The 17,438-nt window shown below is 51.2% G+C and overlaps 1 protein-coding gene across 2 annotated transcripts; it reads right to left on the reverse strand.

Annotated features, from left to right (window-relative positions):
• Nucleotides 1-9,739: 9,739 nt before the first annotated feature.
• DMRTA2 (DMRT like family A2) lies at nucleotides 9,740-16,461 on the reverse strand. Of its 2 annotated transcripts, none has more exons than XM_019710560.3 (3): nucleotides 16,123-16,461; nucleotides 14,007-14,564; nucleotides 9,740-12,704 (listed from the first exon to the last, which is right to left on the reverse strand). In XM_019710560.3, the coding sequence occupies exons 2-3, from the start codon at nucleotides 14,554-14,556 to the stop codon at nucleotides 11,653-11,655; spliced, it is 1,602 nt and encodes a 533-aa protein (XP_019566119.3). In that variant the 5' UTR covers nucleotides 14,557-14,564; nucleotides 16,123-16,461; the 3' UTR covers nucleotides 9,740-11,652. The 2 variants fall into 2 exon arrangements, with proteins under 2 accessions (XP_019566119.3, XP_074190805.2); XM_074334704.2 differs by having other exon boundaries at nucleotides 16,127-16,460.
• Between the last annotated feature and the right edge of the window lie 977 nt (nucleotides 16,462-17,438).

Raw genomic sequence — 17,438 nt, forward strand, 5'->3', positions numbered from 1 at the left:
TACAGTGACAGAATTAACTCAAGTTCCGATTCTTCATCTTTACACTCACCATGTTGTTATTATTTATTTCAAATCTGTTGTTTAACACAGGAATACGTAGTTCCACAGAGGTTGGAGTAATAATGAACTGGGTCTTAAGCAAGCTCCAATGATTCCAAAACATTTACAAACTTATCCCTGAAACAAATGCCTGTAGCTGAGTTTGCATATGTTGGGAACAGACTGTGTAAGTTGGCTTCCTCTGAATTAATTGTAGAATAAAATGCTTACTAAAGGATAAGTAATTAAAAAGTGATCATTGGGTTCTGGTTCCAGTTAAGATGGAGTAGACACATTCCACCCAGTCGCTCCCACTATATGCAATGAAAAATTCCCAGAGAGAACACACGGAGCAGCTCTCTGAGGACTCTGAAAGGTAATAGCAGGAGAGTTGGGGAAGGAAACCAGAACTTGAAGAACCACTAATCCAGGCGTGAGTTTCCTTGTTTTTCACTCCTCCAATATCTCCCAGCCTGGACTTAAAGGCAGCCTGAAACCCAGAACAGCACACCCAGAACTAATATTCCTGGGGCTGGGTGGCAGAGAAGAAGGTACCAGGACCACCCTAAATGGTCTCTGGAGCCCTCTTCCTGGCTGGTTAACACCACAGAGGCGGTGGGGATGCGACAATATTTTGATGGTGAAAGACTGAATCTTTTCTCCCTAAGATTGAGACAACGCAAGGCTCTCCACTCCCATTCAACATAGTCGTGGAAGTAAAACTATCCCTGCTTATAAATGACATAATTATCTACATAGAAAATTCCAAAGAATATACACACAAAAAAAGCTCCTATAACTAATAAGTGAGTTTAGCAAAGCTGTTAGATACAATGTATGCATACAAATACCAAATGTATATCTATATAGATAACAATGAACAATTAGAAACCAAAGTTTTTAAATAGCGCTTACAAGTCTCATCCCCCAAAAAAACCAAAATACTGTAGTTAGGTATTTCTACATCTAACACAAGGTATTTCTATATCTATTTCTGAATCTGTATGCTGAAAACCATGAAGTGCTGATGAAAGAAGATCTAAATGGAGGAAGAGACGTATGTTCAAGAGTTGGAATACTCAATATAATTAAAAGTTCAATTCTCCCTTGAAATTGAAATTGATCTACAGATTCAACAAATCCCAGCAGGAGTTTTTGCAGATATAGACAAATGCATTTTAAAATTTATATGGAAAGGATCCAAGATGGAGGAATAAAAAAACCCTGTGCTTGCCTCATCCTGTAAACACATTTAAATTATAGAACAATCAACCTGGAGAACCATCTGAAGTCTAGCTGAACAGAAGTTTTATAACTAAGGATATAAAGAAGAAGGCATGTCAGAAGGAGGGGCAGAGACATGAGCCCCAAACCTCCATATGGTGGATGAAAATTGGGAGGGATATCTCAGCTACAGAGGTTTCCCACGGAGAAGCAAGGAACCCCGTCCCCACACCAGACTCCCAGCCCACAGTACTAGTGCCAGGAAGAGGAGCCCTCACATCTGACTGTGAAAAACAGTGGGGATTCCAACCTTCTGGGTGGGACGGGAGACTGCAGGAAACCTAAGCATCCTCTTAAATGGCCCGACACAGATTCACTCGCTCGTAGGGACTCACCTTGGGCTCCAGCGGAAGGACGGTGACTCAGGGGGCCTTGGAGACATATGGGGGGGCAGACTGAGGTATGTGGCATCGGGCAAGGGCTGGAAGGAAGATAGCCGCCATTTTCCCTGTGTGAGACCCTCTTCCCAGGACGCTGACAGGCAGTCGCCATCTTTTCTGTGTTGAGCCTGCCCCCTCTGGCCAAATCTGAATCTGATTGGCCTGGTGAGCTCTGCTTTCTCCAGCCTGGTTACTCATTGAGGTCCCACCACACCCAACTCCATACTGCACAAGGACTTATCAGCAACTGAACCTTATGGGAACTGACAACCAGCAGATGGCTTTTTGCAGAGCTACCCCAGACCTGATACTGATGTCAGCTGTCCTCATGTCACAGCATAGCCTCTCCCACAAGCCTCCAGGTCCAGCACAGGCAGTGACCAACAATGGATTGATTTGTAGCTCCTATCAGGTGGTCCCCGGCCAGTCACAGGCAGTGGATGATCTGGGCCTGCACTGGAGCCCCTCCCAAGAGGCCCCAGAACCAATATACTTGGAGGTTGGCTTCAGACCGCTGTAGAGCACCGCCCACAAGCAGCATACCCAAAGGACAATTTCAACAGGCACTAGAGCCCCCTGGAATTAATTCTACTCTGTGTGGTAAGCCCCTCCTCCCCTCATCACCCGCACAGCAGTCCATAAGCTGTGGATGTGGCCAAACCCCACAGCCAATCAGCCTGACGGCCAATGCCACCCACTGACATACCAATAGCAATCAAGGCTCAAATATAACAGGAGGGCACAACCCACACAAGGGACACTCCTGGAGCACCCAGCACAGGTGACCAGGGAGACTGTGCCACTGGGCCCCACAGGGCACCTACTACATAAGACCACCCAGCAAGACTGGGAGACATAGCAGATCTATACCTAATTCATAGAAACAAACACAGAGAGGCAGCCAAAATGAGGAAACAAAGAAATACATCCCAAATGAGAGAACAGGAAAAAACTTCAGAAAAATAACTAAATAAATGGAGGCAACCAACCTCCTAGAGACAGAGTTCAAAACAATGGTTATAAGGATAATCAAGGAACTTAATGAGAACTTCAATAAAGAGATAGCAAGCATAGGGGTGGCTGGTTAGCTCAGTTTGTTAGAGCATACTGCCAGTTCGATCCTCACATAGACCGCTGTGAGCTGTGGCCTCCTTATAAAAGAGAGAGAGAGAAAGAGAGAGAGATAACAAGCATATAAAAAAGACACAAAAACTATTTAAAAAGAAGTCAGACGTTAAGAATACAATAACTAAAATGAAGAATGCACTAGAAGGAATCACCAGCAGACTAGATGAAGCAGAGGATCAAATCAGTGATTTGGAAGACAAGGTAGCATAAAACACCCAATCCAAACAGCAAAAGGACAAAAGAATAAAGCACAATGAGGAGAGTTAAAGAGACCTCTGGGACAATATCAAGCATAACAACAATCGCATCACAGTACCAGAAGGAGAAAAGAGAAAGCAAAGGATTGAAAACCTATTTGAAGAAATAATGAGTGAAAACTTTTTCAACCTGGAGAAGGAAGTAGACATACAAGCCCAAGAAGTGCAGAGAGTCCCAAACAAGATGAACACAAACAGACCCACATCAAGGCACATTATAATTAAAATGACAAAAGTTAAAGACAAAGAGAGAATCCTAAAAGCAGCAAAAGAAAGACAACTAGTAACTTACAGGGGAGCTCCCATAAGATTGTCAGCTGATTTCTCAACAGAAACTTTGCAGACCGGAAGGCAATGGCAGGATATTCAAAGTGATAAAAAGCAAGGATCTTAAACTAAGGGTACTTTACCTAGCAAGGCTATTATTTAAAATGGAAGGACAAATAAAGAATTTCCCAGATAAGAAAACTCTAAAGGAGTTCCTCACCACCAAACCAAGAATTACAAAGAATGTTACAGGGACTTCTTTAAGATGAAAAAAAAAAAAAGATTAAAAAATATGAATAATAAAATAGCAATAACTACATATCTATCAACAATTATTTTCAATGTAAATGAATTAAATGCTCTGATCAAAAACATAGGGTGGCTGAATAGATAAGAAAACAAAACCCTTACATATGCTGCCTACAAGAGGCTCACTTCAGATTGAAAGACACACATAGACTGAAAGCAAAGGGATGGAAAAAGTTATACCATGAAAATAGAAATGAAAAAAAAAAAAAGCTGAAGTAGTAATACTGACACCAAACAAAATAGACTTTAAAACAAAGGATATAACAAGTGACAAAAAAGGACCCAAACCAAGTACACTAATGTGGCAACTCTCATTATGTTGCTGGTGAGAATGCAAACTGGTGTAGCCTCTCTGGAAAACAGTTTGGCAATACCTCATAAAGTTTAACATTCATTTATCATATGACCTGGCAATCATATGCCCAAGTGTTTACTCTGGACAAATGAAAACTTACGATCACACAAAAGCCTGTTCATGAATGTTTATAGCAGCTCCATTCAAAATCACCAAAAAGAAAAACAACCCACATGTCTTTCAACAGTAAATGGATTAACAAACTCTGGTACAGCCAGACAATTGAATACTACGCAGAAATAAATAGGAATGGACTACTGACACATGCAACAAGGTGGGTGAACCTCAAAGGCATTATGCTGACTGAAAGAAGCCCGTCTCAAAAGGCTACATGCTGTATAATTCCGTTTATATAACATTCTGGAAAAGAAGAAACTGTAACGACAAAGAACAGGTCAGTGGTTGCCAGGTGTTAGGGGTTGGGGAAAAGCTTTGATTGTAAAGGAGCCGCACAAGGAAGTTTTCTAAGGTGATGGAAATGTTCTGAATCATGATTGTGATGGTGGTTACACATCTCTGTACGTGTTCAACTTTTAGAAATGTACTAAGAAAAAAGTCAATTTTGCTATATGTAAACAAAAAATAAAAGTAACCATTCAAGGTATTCTATGAAGAAAGCTATAAAGATATATTTATATATTTATATGTGTGTGTATATATCTGTATAGACACATGTGCACATATAATTTAAATTCAACAATCATTGCCAAGATTGTTTAGAACTTTGACCACCAACAGGAGTTTTTTGAGGTGAGTAATATTTTATCTCTGAGATTGTTCAGAATTGCTGGGCTATGGTGATGATTTAAAAAGCAGACCAACTTGTAGTTCATCTTATTACTGTTTTAAGTTCTCTACAAATAATGCAGTACTCTGAGAAGGATGGCTCCTATCACCCCAACTCTGTTATGCCATTCTCTTCTGTGGTTCTGGAATAAAAGACCCTAGACATAGAGAAAATGATCCTGGAAGCTAGAAATCAGTGGACTAAAAAGTCCAAGGGATATGAGTGGGGCTCTAACAGTGTTGGCTATAAATCACCAAATCCTGGTTTGAACAAATCAATTGTAAAGTATGAATGAATGAATGAATGAATGAATGAATGAGTCCCCTATGAAGACAATTGGGTGAATCTTTATATTAGATATCAGGTAATATAAAGGCATTATTTTTAATATCGATAGTGTATTAATGATATTAAGATTTTGTTAGAAGATGTCTCATGTTTTAGAGATGCATCCTGAGGTATTTCACAGTGGAATTTCACAATATCTATAATTTACTTTTAATCCTTCAAAGAAAAATTTAGGTGACACAAATATGGCAAATGTTAATAAGTATTTAAATTATGTGATGAATATATAAGGATTTATTATACTCTTCTGTCTATGTTCTTATACGCTTGAAATTTTCATAATAAAATGTTTTCAAAATTAAAAATGCATCAGAAAATCCCAGACATATGGAGTCTGTTAGTATCAGAGCCAGTGAACCCTCACTCCAATAAGACCCCACAGCCCTCTCTATCATGGCACATCTCAAGATGAATTTGAATCAAGGAATGCTTAGAGGACCTCAAATTCTTGTCCCTTAAGAAAGAAAATGGAAAAGCATGTAACATGCTTTATAAAGCTCCACCCTAAAATGCTAAAACAAATACTATGGAGGGCTGAAATGGGCTTTCTCCAGAAAGCTTGGTTTTCCAGCAGGCAAGCCCTATTCCCTGCAGAAGCCTGCGGGCTCTGGAGGCAGGAGGTCAACTCTCTCTTTTTAAGTCAGTGTGACATGGGTGTCAGTCACTTGCAAAGAGTAGAGTTTTGTCACATTCCTTGACCTATAAAGTGAAGTCACAAAGAGCCATGTAGCTTTCACTGTGTTCACTGGAACATCTGCTCTTGGAACCCTGAGTCAACATGTAAGAGGTCTGACCCCCTGAAGCCACCATGACAGAAGGGCTACCTGTAGGTTCTCCAGTCAATGGTCCAGCTGAGCCCAGCCTTCCAGCCATCCATGCAAAGGCACCGGACATGTGACTGAAGCCATCACCCTCCAGACCAACAGATCTATCCTCTGAATACCACCAAGGGATCGCCATCAACACACACAGAACAAAAGAATGACCCAGCCATGCCTTGCCCAAAATTTCAACCCACAAAAATCATTAGATAATAAAATGGTTATTTCTTTAAGTCATTAAATTTTAGGGTCATTTATTATGCAGCAATAATTTACAGTAACAGGAAGCAAGAAGGTGTGAACTCAGGTGGGTAGTGGCAGATGCATTTTTTAATGGGGCCTGAAACTTTAAGGAAAAAAGTCACTTGCCATGTGCTCAAAGTGTAAGACCTTGGAAGGGACCTGCACAGGTGACTTGTCCTGAACTTTAAACTCCATTGGGTGTCACTGAGCCTTGGGAGAGGTGAGGGTAAAAAGGAAGCGTTTTGCAGGCACAGCGCCCTGCATGGGCAAAGCAGCAGGAACATTGTGCAGGGTCTGTTAAGTGACTCTGAGAAGCTTAGTGTAGCTAGAATGCAGGGGCATGGGGAGGTGGAGATGGACAAGTGGGGAGAGAGGAGAAAAATCACTGATGCTAAAGCTTCAGGGAGTAGAGGGCAGGGACAGGTAGAAAGAAACCTACCTGTACAGGTGGGAAACTGTGAAGTTTAAGCTGCATTGGTGTTACAGTAAATCCAGGGACAGGCTGCCTAGGGTCTTGCTCCAGGACGATGACCATTACAAGGTGCAAAATATTAAGAGAATGATTTTAAGAGGCTAGCCTTCTTGGCATGAACAGAAATGATGAGAGGCAGAACTCTAATGTCTGGTCTCAACAACCCCACCCCCAAACCCGTGGCCTCCACTAAGGGAGTCCTGTGTCCTGTGGGGCAGTGCTGGGCAATGTCACCCCTCCCAGGTCCTGTTGCCACCCACACGCTGACTCCACGATTTGGTGCCCACATCTACAGTCCCCGTAAGCCCCTCAAACTCTGTATGATGAACACTGAACTTTTTCCTCACCCTCCGATCTTATCTCTCCTCCAGTGGCCCACACTTTGAGTGTCACCCACAACAAGTCCCCAGTCCAGATACCTGGAACTCAGCTCTGAGCCCTCCTCCTGGCTCAACCCCGCCCCCACATTGGATCAACAGTGGAGAGTCTGGCTTCCAGCTGTTCCTGAAGCCAACTTCTTCTCTCCCTGTCCCTGCTCCCATTCATCATTTTTGGTGCTACTTCCACCTAGCAATCTATCCAATCCAAATGCACATCTCACCAGGCAGTGCTGTCAGTGGCTCCCAGTACGCTCACTCGGAAACCCAGGTCCTTTACCCTGGTGCGTTACGTTCTCCATGAGCTGACCTCTGACTTGCGTCCAACATCACAAGTGGTCCCCACGTCCCCCCTTTCCACCTGCTCCTCCAGAGGTACCCTTCACTCCCTCACCAAATCCCTGCCATAAATCACAATGCTGCCCCTCACCAGTGCCCTCAGGACTCAGCTGCAGCCTCACCTCCTCTCAGAAGCATTTCCAGAACCTACACTCTCCCATCTGATGACCCTTCTCTGTGGCCGCTTGCTCTGGGCAGGGCATCTCCCATAACCTGTGACACTTGAGAGGATTTATAAGCATAACTTGCTCCAGCCATTCAATCCCTCTGAGCTATTTTCTTTTCTGTGAAATGGAACAATACCCACATCAAAGGATCTGAGAATGATAAGAATGAACACCTAATGAGTGGGCACTGAGCTAAGAGTTTTTTGCATATTATCTCATTTAATCCTCACAGCACCCAGAGAGGCAGACAGTACTATTAGCCGCAACGAATGGAGGACACCGCGGTGAAGTGCCCTGCCTAACTGGCCTTTCCTTGATCAGTGCTTCTGCCTCACCTGTTTAGTGGACTCTGGGCCCTACCACACTGAATTTTTAGAGGATAGGTATGGTGCCTGTTTTCACAATTGTGTACCCCAAGCTGCCAGAACTGGGTTTGGCATACAGTAAGTACTTGGTAAATATTTGCTGACTGAAGTAATCCATGAATGACTAAACCTAGCTAGCAACGGAGCCTGGATCCCAGCTCTTGGCTCTCTGTCACCCACTAAGCAGGAGCCTGTGTAAAACGTGCTTAGTACTGGACTTGGCACACAGTAGGAACTCAGTAGTGTGTAGCTGCTGCTGTTGTTATGAAGAAAGAGAAAGAGGAGGGAGAGGAGGAGGGGGAGAAGAAGAAAAATAGTTTAAAAACAACTATCACTTGGTTAGTCTGTCTCCCCAACAGTCCGAGCTCCCCCAGGAGATCCAGGCCCAAGTCCCGCCAATGCCCAGGCCAGGGTCAGGTCCAGCAGACTTAGAGGAGAGTTAGGGAATAAGCATGGACAGTAGAGACCCCATCCTACCTTCCCCTCCCCCCAGAAAAGAGGTGACTTTCCGGCTAATGTCCACTGGCATCAGGGGTGCGCGAGCACAGCCTGCAACTGAGGAACCCCAAACTCTCCCTGCGGGGATCACAGCGGAGCTCAGGCCCCAGCCCCCTCCCACCCTTGGCTGAAGCTCCCAGAACCAGAGTTGCTTACTCACCCACCCACCCCGACCCTCCACGCACCCCACCCCCTCCGCCACTCCACTGCCACCTAGCAACCTGGCATGGGCATCCTGAGTTCTGATTCTGGCTCCTCGGAGCCTGGATGTGCAACTGTGGGCAGGGCACCGTCGGTGTCTGAGCCTCAGTCTTCCTGACTGCGCAGTGGGCAGTGGGGTCAGGGGCACGCGTGGGTGCAGGACTTGACCAGGCGTCAAGGCTGTGACTAACGGCCCTGGGTTTCCATCGCGAGGCTTGGGCCACGGAGACACGCCAGGCGGGGAGGTGAGGAACCTGGGAACGTACCTACCCTACCCACTCGAACTTCCACCACTCGAACCATTCTGAGCTCTACCCAAGATGTTTACAGCAAGGAGCATGAGTCCCCGGGAAGGGGCTTTCCTCAGAGCCCCCACTATCGGCCCGCAGAAACCGATTCATGAGAGAAGAGGAGTAGGCCCGCTGGGACTGGGGAGGAGGAGAGATCTAGGCTCCCAGAATAGTTAGACAAGTCCCTAAACCACTCTGGACCTCTATTTCCTCCTCTGTGAAACGGAGCCGACAATCTCTCACTACATTCTTCCCGGTTTGCTTTGAGGAGTAACTGAAAGAATAATCTTGAAATGTACGAAGCTCCAAATGTTCTTGAGAGTGGGTAACACAGGCGCACAGGCCGCCCCCTCGGGTCCAGCTTGGCTCCGGGACACCCAGTGAAATCAAGAAACCCAGACAGGTCTTAGGTTCGTTCAGCTTGGGTGGGATGAGGGCTGAGGCTGGGATGGGGACAGCTGCGCGGGCCGAGAGAGGACTAGAGGCCCGCGGAAACCTGGAGTGGGAGGCGGGCGCTGGGGCTCGAGAGGGGGCAGCGCTGAAGGGCAAGGAGGTTCACACTTCTACACGCTCCCCGCGCGTTCTCTCGCGTCTTATGAGTAACTCTTCCCGCGTTCCTTTCTCCTCTCCCCTCTCTCCCTCTTCTGTTCTCTCTCTCGTCTGCCCTGCTCCCATCTTTCTTCTCTAGCTCCTTCCCCCCCCACTTCCATCTCCTAGTCACCCTCGCACTTTATAACCAAACAGCCAAACCCCTTTCCAATTAAAGTGGAATTAGGAGACTCAATCAAATTAGTTCCCTATTAAAGCCCTTCTTTATTAAACCGTTTTCTTGTCCTGCTATTAAGTTTCACCGCCTGGCGGAACTCGAGCCGGCCCCAGAAGTTTACCTTGGGAAGTCGCCGGGGCCAGCTTAGGGGAGGGGGCACCCTGTTTTCCGAAGAGGGGGAGTCACCCTGTCGGGAGCAGGATGACCGCCTGAGTAGAGGGTCGACCCGGGATCCCCTCATTTGCTCAGATCCGCGTAAGGAGGGAAAGTTAAAGGGGTGCAAAGTGAGGTCTCGCTGGAAGGCGCGTCCTCACCGCCACTCTCAGATTACACTGCCTCAGGCGAGAGCAGCACCCCACCACTCCCCAAAAAACTCCCAGTAACACCCGAAAATAACTCTCTGTGGGAGAACGGTCGCAGTCTTCCCTCCCCAGCTGCTACCTCTGCGGTCCTTGGTGCCAAACCTCTCTGAGAAGGGAGGCGCGCAGTGGGAGACCTAAGCTGTGCCCAAATCTGAGCCCCGGGGAGAACTGGAACCAGCTGCGAGCCTCGCAGGATTCGAGGAAGGCTCGCGATCCAGGGACCGAGGGCACTGGCGAGGCCACTCTGCCACAGCACGCGCGCCCAAGCCGGGAGTGGGAGGGACCCGGGTCTGCGAAGCGCAGCGGGCGCCGCACCTCCCGGAGCTCTCATCCGTTCGGCACCGCTCCCCGAGGCCCTTCCTCGCCCCGCACCTCCGAGGGTCCGAGCACCAGCCGGACTTCAGTCAAGTTTCTCCCTGGCACCGCGGCCTGAGTGGGAAATCAAGACCTTTTCAATCCGGCCGCCCGAGGAGCGGGACGGGATTCAGTGTTGTTTTCTTAGAAAATAACATTTATTTCTAGCTCATGTCTATGCAAAGAAAAGCACAAAGTGAGCCATTCTCTGCAGCAGCGTTTCCTGCCGCCGGCCCTCTGGCCGGGGCGTTTGGCGAGTCCCGGGAGACCGGGATGGGCCTTCGGGCAGACGGGTCTGGCTCAGTCACACGTCGCTCTGTTTCTGCTTCAATTCGCATCTTGACGGCTCCTTAGGGAGAGACCGGCCCAGGCAGAGGGGCGGGTGTGCAGGATTCGTCCCGAGTTTACAATATATTTAATCTATAAAACCTGATAAGTACAATTCGCGCATAGTCTAATTTTTTTCCATTTTGTCCATTTTTTTGTTTGTTTTTGAATATTCTTCACGTTAATACCGAGGTCACCTACAGATTACAATTAATAACTTAGAATTCCATTTTATAACATTATACACTGGCTTGTATATATATGTATAATTACATATAGATTTATACATGTATAAAAACTCACACTGCACCAAGGAAACCCATGCTTATCGGCATAAGCAACAAAGAGAGCGACAAATACCGAAATGAGGAAAGTGCACCTTAGAACTTGTTTCCTTTTTTTTACAATTGATATCGATATATATGTGTCCCAAAGACTCGACTCAGTGCCAAGAGATTTATACATCCTAAATTTATATTTGTTAGAGCGCATATTTAAAATTCTTAAACGGAGTGGGAGACACAGAAGACAGACTCGCGGACTATCCTGCCATCCATTTGAGCGCGCGGGCTGGCGGGCAGGATGGGTGTAGCTAAATGAGAGGCAGGGGCGTGCACGGCGGCCGCAGCCTCTAAATTCAGATTTGTCGCCTTTGGAAGAGCTGGGAAGCCTTGGGGAGGGGATGGGGGCTGAGGATCCGGGCCGCGCACCTCCTCTGAGAAGATCTGCCTCTGTAGCTGCTCCCCTTTGCTCAGCTCTCCCCACCCACCCCTCGAAACAAAACTGAAAACCACCTTGGAGCGGAGAGGGCCCCAGCCAGAGCGCAGAGAGCACACCGGGCGAAGAGGGGCCGGCGGCCCGCGGGGACAAGGCTGGGTCCCAGTTTGGGGGCCGCCCGGCTGCCAGGGCGCTTACCCTACTGCTTTTCAGGGGCGCCATTGACCATAGGGCCGTACAGGCCGCCGCCGTAGGTCGGCTCCTTGTGCACAGCAGCGGCGGCAGCCGAGCGGTCGCGCATGAGATCACTGAAGGCGTAGTCCATGGGAGGGCGGAAGCCGAGTGTGGGCACCAGGCCGGCCGTGGAGTAAGGAGCCATGAAGGCCAGGCCGCGGCTGTGCGCCGCCGCCGCGGAGTAGGCCAGGCGCAGGGGGCTGAGGCCGAGAGGCGCACCCAGCGGGTAAGCACCTGCGTCGGCGCCGAAGTGACTGGCGTTGGGCTGCAGAGGTGAGAAGGCCGAGCGGCTGCTCAGCGAGCCCAGCGCCCCGGGAGCCATGGCGCCGGCCAGCAAAGGTCTGTGGTGCGGAGGTGCGGAGGGGCCGGGCTGCAGCGGCGCGGGCAGCCCGGGTCCTCCCGCGGCGGCGGCGTCGACGCGGCCTGGCCACCCGTCCTCCGCAGCTGCTACCGCACCCACCGCGGCCTTATCAGGGGGCGCGGCGGGGCCGAGGCCGGCCACCAGGCCCCCACGGTGGTGGTTCAGCACTTGCTCGATGGCTTGCACTACGTCGCCACCGCAGCCCTGCAACACCAGCTCCAGGACGCCTCGCCGGTGGCCCGGGAAGACGCGCGTCAAGATGTCCAGCGGCGTCCGCTGCCGTGGACCCGGGCCCCCGCCCAGCCCTGACGCGGGCGCAGCCTCTGCCTCTTCTTTATCGGCCTCCGAACCGGATTCCGAGCCCAGAGGGCTGGCGGAGCCCGGGCTGTCCTCCTCGCCGCCGCCTCCGGGGCCAGCGCTGCCCGGGCAGCTGCCACCTGCCTCCTTGGAGGCCCGGGCCAGGGGTGACCCCGAAAAGGACTCGCCATCGCCGTTCTCGGAGCCCGAGCCCGGCCGCACCTCCGGAGACGAGGTCCCGGGACCCGAATCTGCGCCGTCTGGTGATAAGGGCTTCCCGGGTGGCGGCGGTGGGCTGCCCGGGCGGCCTGCCTGCAGCAGTGTCTTGGGGAACAGGTCAAACTTCTGTAACTTGGCCTCTGGGAGGGGAGAAGAGGGATGTGAGGAGCAGTTAGGAGCCGGAAGGCGACCGAACCTACAGCACCCCAGCCCTTTGCATCCCAGTTTCCTTTCCCTCTGAGCCCCACGACTTTCATCCAGTGGGCTCAGTGCCCCTCTTTCTTTTTGCTCCACCATTCCTTCCTCTCCCAGCCCCTACAGCCCGTCTCTCCTTCCCTGCCCACAGGGAGCGCTCTTTCTGTACTAAGAACCCTAACCACATGTGCCTTGTAAACTCAATGTCCAGTGCCCCTCTTCCTACAACTGTGCCCCAATATCTCCACCCTTATCTCCCTTCCTAGCCCTGTCCTGCCCTGGAGAAGTGGCCTGGCCTGGGGTTCCAGCAGGAGCCAACATAACTTCCACCTACACCACACACTGGATAGAAGACCCCACTCCACCTTTGTGATTCCAAGAGCCAGCCCAGGTCTGGGTGCAGTCTGGCCCTGGGCAGCATAGCATGTAAAGGAAAGCGCCTTGGGCATCTATCTACAAGATCCAAGCCTCTCTACAGGAAAAACTAGAGCCCTTATTTCCAAGCCACCTTTCCAAATTAAGACCTAAGAAGTTCTTCCCTCCCAAAGCTGAGAGCTGAGCGGGCCCTGGAGGAGCCCTGGCCTAATTTCCTACCTCCGAAGAAAAAGCCAAGGGAGTTTTGAAGAAGAGTGTGGGGCCGGGAGTAGATGTTAAAGAGGAAAGAGGATCGAGGGAAGTGAGAGAACTCGTACTCTGAGAAATCCGGGACAAGTGGGGAAAGAAGGTAAAAGAAGGAACGGGGCGCAGCTTGCGGTTGTCCGGGGAGCATTAGGAACTTGAGAAAAGGAATTACACGGGGAAAAGGAACGAGATGTCTTCAATACCTAGAGAAAGCGATGCGGGACTCGGGAGGGACTTGGAGAGGGTCGGATTTCCGAAGAGAGTTGAGATTGAGCGGAAGGAACCGCAGCATGTGGAGAAGTACAGGACGAAGAAAAAGAGAACACGCGCGGGTTTCTGCGCTGGGGAGAATACCGAGCGAAGTGAGCCAGGACGCTGGGACCTGCCTGCTTTCGGTAGGGAGATAAGATTAAAGCACTCACATGTGGGCCTACGGTGTAAGAAAGGAGAAAACTGCAAATGCTTCATAAAGTGGGGAAAGGCGAGTTCACGTGTCTGTGACCCAAATTAGGGGCTGGTGCGCGTTGAACTCCAGTAGTCGGGACGTTTGGAAAAGGGAATTCTACTTTTCCAGTACTGAGCCGCGTCCCTGCTCCCCTCTCCTCCCCGTCCGATCGTGCTCTCACCTGAGCTCCCGGCCGCGCCGCCGCCGGTCACCACTGCCGCTGCCGCTCCTGGCCCCCCGCCGTCGGCGGCGCACACAGAGCCGAAGACCTCGTAGGCGGGTCGCGGCGGGATGATACCGTTGGCAGCGGCCAGAGCCAGACCCTCGGCAGTGCCGTACAGCAGCTGTAGCTCGCGCGCCTCGTTCTCTTCCTGCGCCTGTTGCCTGCGCAGCGCCACCTGCGCCGCCATGACGCGCTGGCGCTCGGCGATAAGCGTGCACTTGGCGCACAGGCAGTCCTTCCAGCGGCAGTAGCGTTTGTGGCCCTTGAGCGCCGACACAACGCCGTGGTTGCGGCAGCGCGCGCACTTGGGGGTCCGCGGGTACTTCTCCGCCGCCCGCAACAACAGCGGCGGCGCCCGTAACAAGCCGCCCGCCACGCTCACCGGTAGCGATGCGGCCGCTGCGGCTGCAGCTGCCACCGACGCCACAGACGCCACGGGCGGCCCCGTCGCTGTCGCCGCCGCCGTCGCTGCGCTGGGCACGCTGGGCAGCTCCGAGCGCAGCTCCATGTCAGGACCTGGCGTGGAAGACCGTGGGGTGGGGAAAGAGACTTGCGGTGAGGAGTGTACCGTGCGCGAAGCTAAAGCACCCTCGAGGAACCCAGCCTTAGAAACGGAACTTCCCGCCGCAGAAGTTTGGCTACTGGTTGCCAAATTGCTGGGAGGAGGTGCCTTCGGAGCCCTCCTGTAAGGCCGAGCTCCACACCCCACTCCCACCAGAGCTCTTCTTATATCTGATTTACGCGTTGGGTGTACGATTTCGTTTGAATCAGTAGTTCCGATGGGGAAAAAACATTTTTTTAAGCAAAGGTTGAAAGTCACTGGTTCAGATGGATGTAACGAGGGTTTGAAAAAGAAAATGTTATCCCCCTAAAGTTTAGTTTAATTGGGGTTAGGCGAGTAAAGAGAAATATTTGTTTGATGGGAGTCGAATTAGTGAGAAAATTTTGATTGATCCGGTAGATTGAGGCCAAGAGCAAAACAGGAAAACCCGAGGCAAAATGTCCAGATACGTGGAAGGGTAAAGAGGAGAGAGATATCAAGGCATAGAGTTCAACCGGTTGGGCTGGAGTGGTTTTTGTTTGGTTTTGGCTCGGGGGAGCAGGAGAGTTCCAGAGAAAAATCAGGAACAGAAAGAATAGCTCTAGTAAGGGGAGTGAGGGCTAGGAAAGTTAGGGGCAAAGTTAGGCGAAGAGGCCCAGGGACCTGTGGAAATGTGGGGGCTATAAGTTCCATGGTGAGGGCCCCCAGAGAGTGGGAGAGAAAATAGGTGTAGAACTAAGTTTAGGAGGCCTGGGGAGGAGTGTTAAAGAGAAAACTCAGCTGAAGAAACTTTCTTTGGATAGGCAAACGCAGCCCAAAGTTGGCTACCCCGAGGAGTGAGGAAAACAGCAAAAACCAGCTGACATAGGTGTCTGGGTCCCCGGGTCCACGCGGAGGAGAGTACTGTGCGTGAGGGGAAAAACCCACAGGCATAAGCTAGGGGTGGGGGTGGAGTATAATCTGTGGCAAAATTTAGCCTTGTAGTCTGGAGCAGTAATCGGGGAGGAAAAAGTATCTTGCAAAAGTTAGGTGTTGCAGGAGAGAGATCCTTTTCGCTGACCATCTCACGCTGCCTTCTCCCCTCCCTGTTTAGGCACCGAGTCGTCAGACACGCCCTCCCCCATCCTGGGCCCCCGCGGGACCCCGCTCGGCGCAGATTCCCGCGCTCTGGTCTCAGAGTTGGGTTCCAGAGACTTGGATGGCCCAGCGGGCAACACCAAGGGAGGGGAATGGCCTCTGGAAGGGGCCCTGAGCGAACGCAGGAGTCCCACCTGCGCCGCGGCCCCAGAAGGCCAAAGCAGGCCCAACTCTGAGCTTCCGCTGCGGCCTCCCCTGGATCCCCCGGTCTCCGCCAGAGCGCGGGACCGAATCTTGTCATCGCCCGAGAATTCTAGACCCCATTCCCTACGCGCGCTCCCTCTCCTTTCAGGCCCCTCGGGCCGCACAGTCCCCAAGGCCAACGTGGCCCAGGCCTCATCAGCAAGGGCCGAAGGCCTGGCTGCCTCCCCTGCCCTCCCTGAGGCCCTCAACTACCTGCCTTGGGCTCGGGGATCCTCCTTCTCCGCTGGCGCAGCACGCGCCTCCCAGGTCCGCTCGCGAAGCTGGCGCTCTTGGCCTCTTCCCCTTGCCCCCCGGCCCCTTATCAGACCACGTCACCCTCCTTCAGTCACCATGTCCGAACTTCCGGACCCCCACAGAACGCTGCGCAGTCCAACCCTTCCGTAGGAAATTGGAGCCGGGGCACTGTTTAGGGACCGGCTGTCTGGAACCCGCGACCTGGCCCTCGCCGCGCTGCGTCCCCTCGCGGAGCGCACCGGACGCGGCGCACAGTCGGGCCCCTAGTTGCCCGGCGCTGCCAGACTCTCAATGATCCGCTCGCCCGCTCTATTGTTGCTCCTTGGGGCTCCATTAGACAGAATTGGACAACAATGTGGAGCCTGCCATTGGCCAGGGGAGGCAGACGGCACTCTGATTGGCCGGGCCCGCGCCCGGGGAGCCCCGCATTCTACAGTGTCCGAAAGATTCGAAACTCCACAAGCTCCATTGAGTGCCTTGGGGAGGGGAGGGGGCGCGCCAGGGAAGGAGTGGAAAAAAGTGTGCAAGGAGGAGCGTTGAAAATATCGTGACAAGTAGTATCCGTGCGCCCGAGAGCATGTGAATTGTGCTTAATTACTGTGTCCGGTGTGCCTCTACGTTGACGTGTGTAACCAACCCCTCGGCTTCTGGAGCGCGGGCTCGGCTGCGCGACTCGCACTGGCCGGGTGCGCTTGGCAAGGTCAACTTTCCCAAGTGGCCCTGGCCAGGCAGCCGGGGGCGAGATGGGGGCAGGTGACAATTCAATTACCGCGGTCAGGGTGGGGGTGGAACGCGGGTGGAGAAGGGAGGGTGTATATGGCATAAATGCCAAGACGATTTTTCCTGCCTCCTTCCAGCTCTGTTTCAGCGTGCTCCCAAGTCCGATGAATTTGGGGTATTTGGGGCTGTTATTTGGGTTTTTCCCTGCCACCTTTAAAACGTAGGTCTTTTATTTTAAAAGTCCTGATACTATAGGTGTCACGGTGGGTAAGTGTGTTTTGTAACGATTTCCGTTTTTAAAGTGGAGCCTGGAGAGGAGAAATGAGTCTGCGCTTCCTGTAGGCTCCCGCCGCGTCCCTTGCGCTTTGAGCCTTTCCCCTCTCAGCCCCGCCCTAACCCCGTCCCTTTGCCGCTTGCTCTTTCCTTTCCTCATTTCTTCAGCGTCTTGATTTCTTTTCCATGGTGGTGGGATTCATTTTGTCATTGTTGTTTTTAATTAACGAACGGTTTAATTTTCTTTTTTAAACGAAAGTAAAAAGTGGCCTCCCTGTCTC

The sequence above is a fragment of the Rhinolophus sinicus genome, chromosome 14, assembly GCF_057876585.1.
Source record: "Rhinolophus sinicus isolate RSI-liver-muscle chromosome 14, RSI-T2T, whole genome shotgun sequence".
Lineage (NCBI taxonomy): Eukaryota > Metazoa > Chordata > Mammalia > Chiroptera > Rhinolophidae > Rhinolophus > Rhinolophus sinicus.

Excerpts from the sequence above, each read along its gene's own strand:
- DMRTA2 (XM_019710560.3), bottom strand. The coding sequence starts at position 14,556 with ATGGAGCTGCGCTCGGAGCTGCCCAGCGTGCCCAGCGCAGCGACGGCG. Across the intron at positions 12,705-14,006 it reads CGGCGCGGCCGGGAGCTCAG|AGGCCAAGTTACAGAAGTTT; the intron begins GTGAGAGCACGA and ends CTCCCCTCCCAG.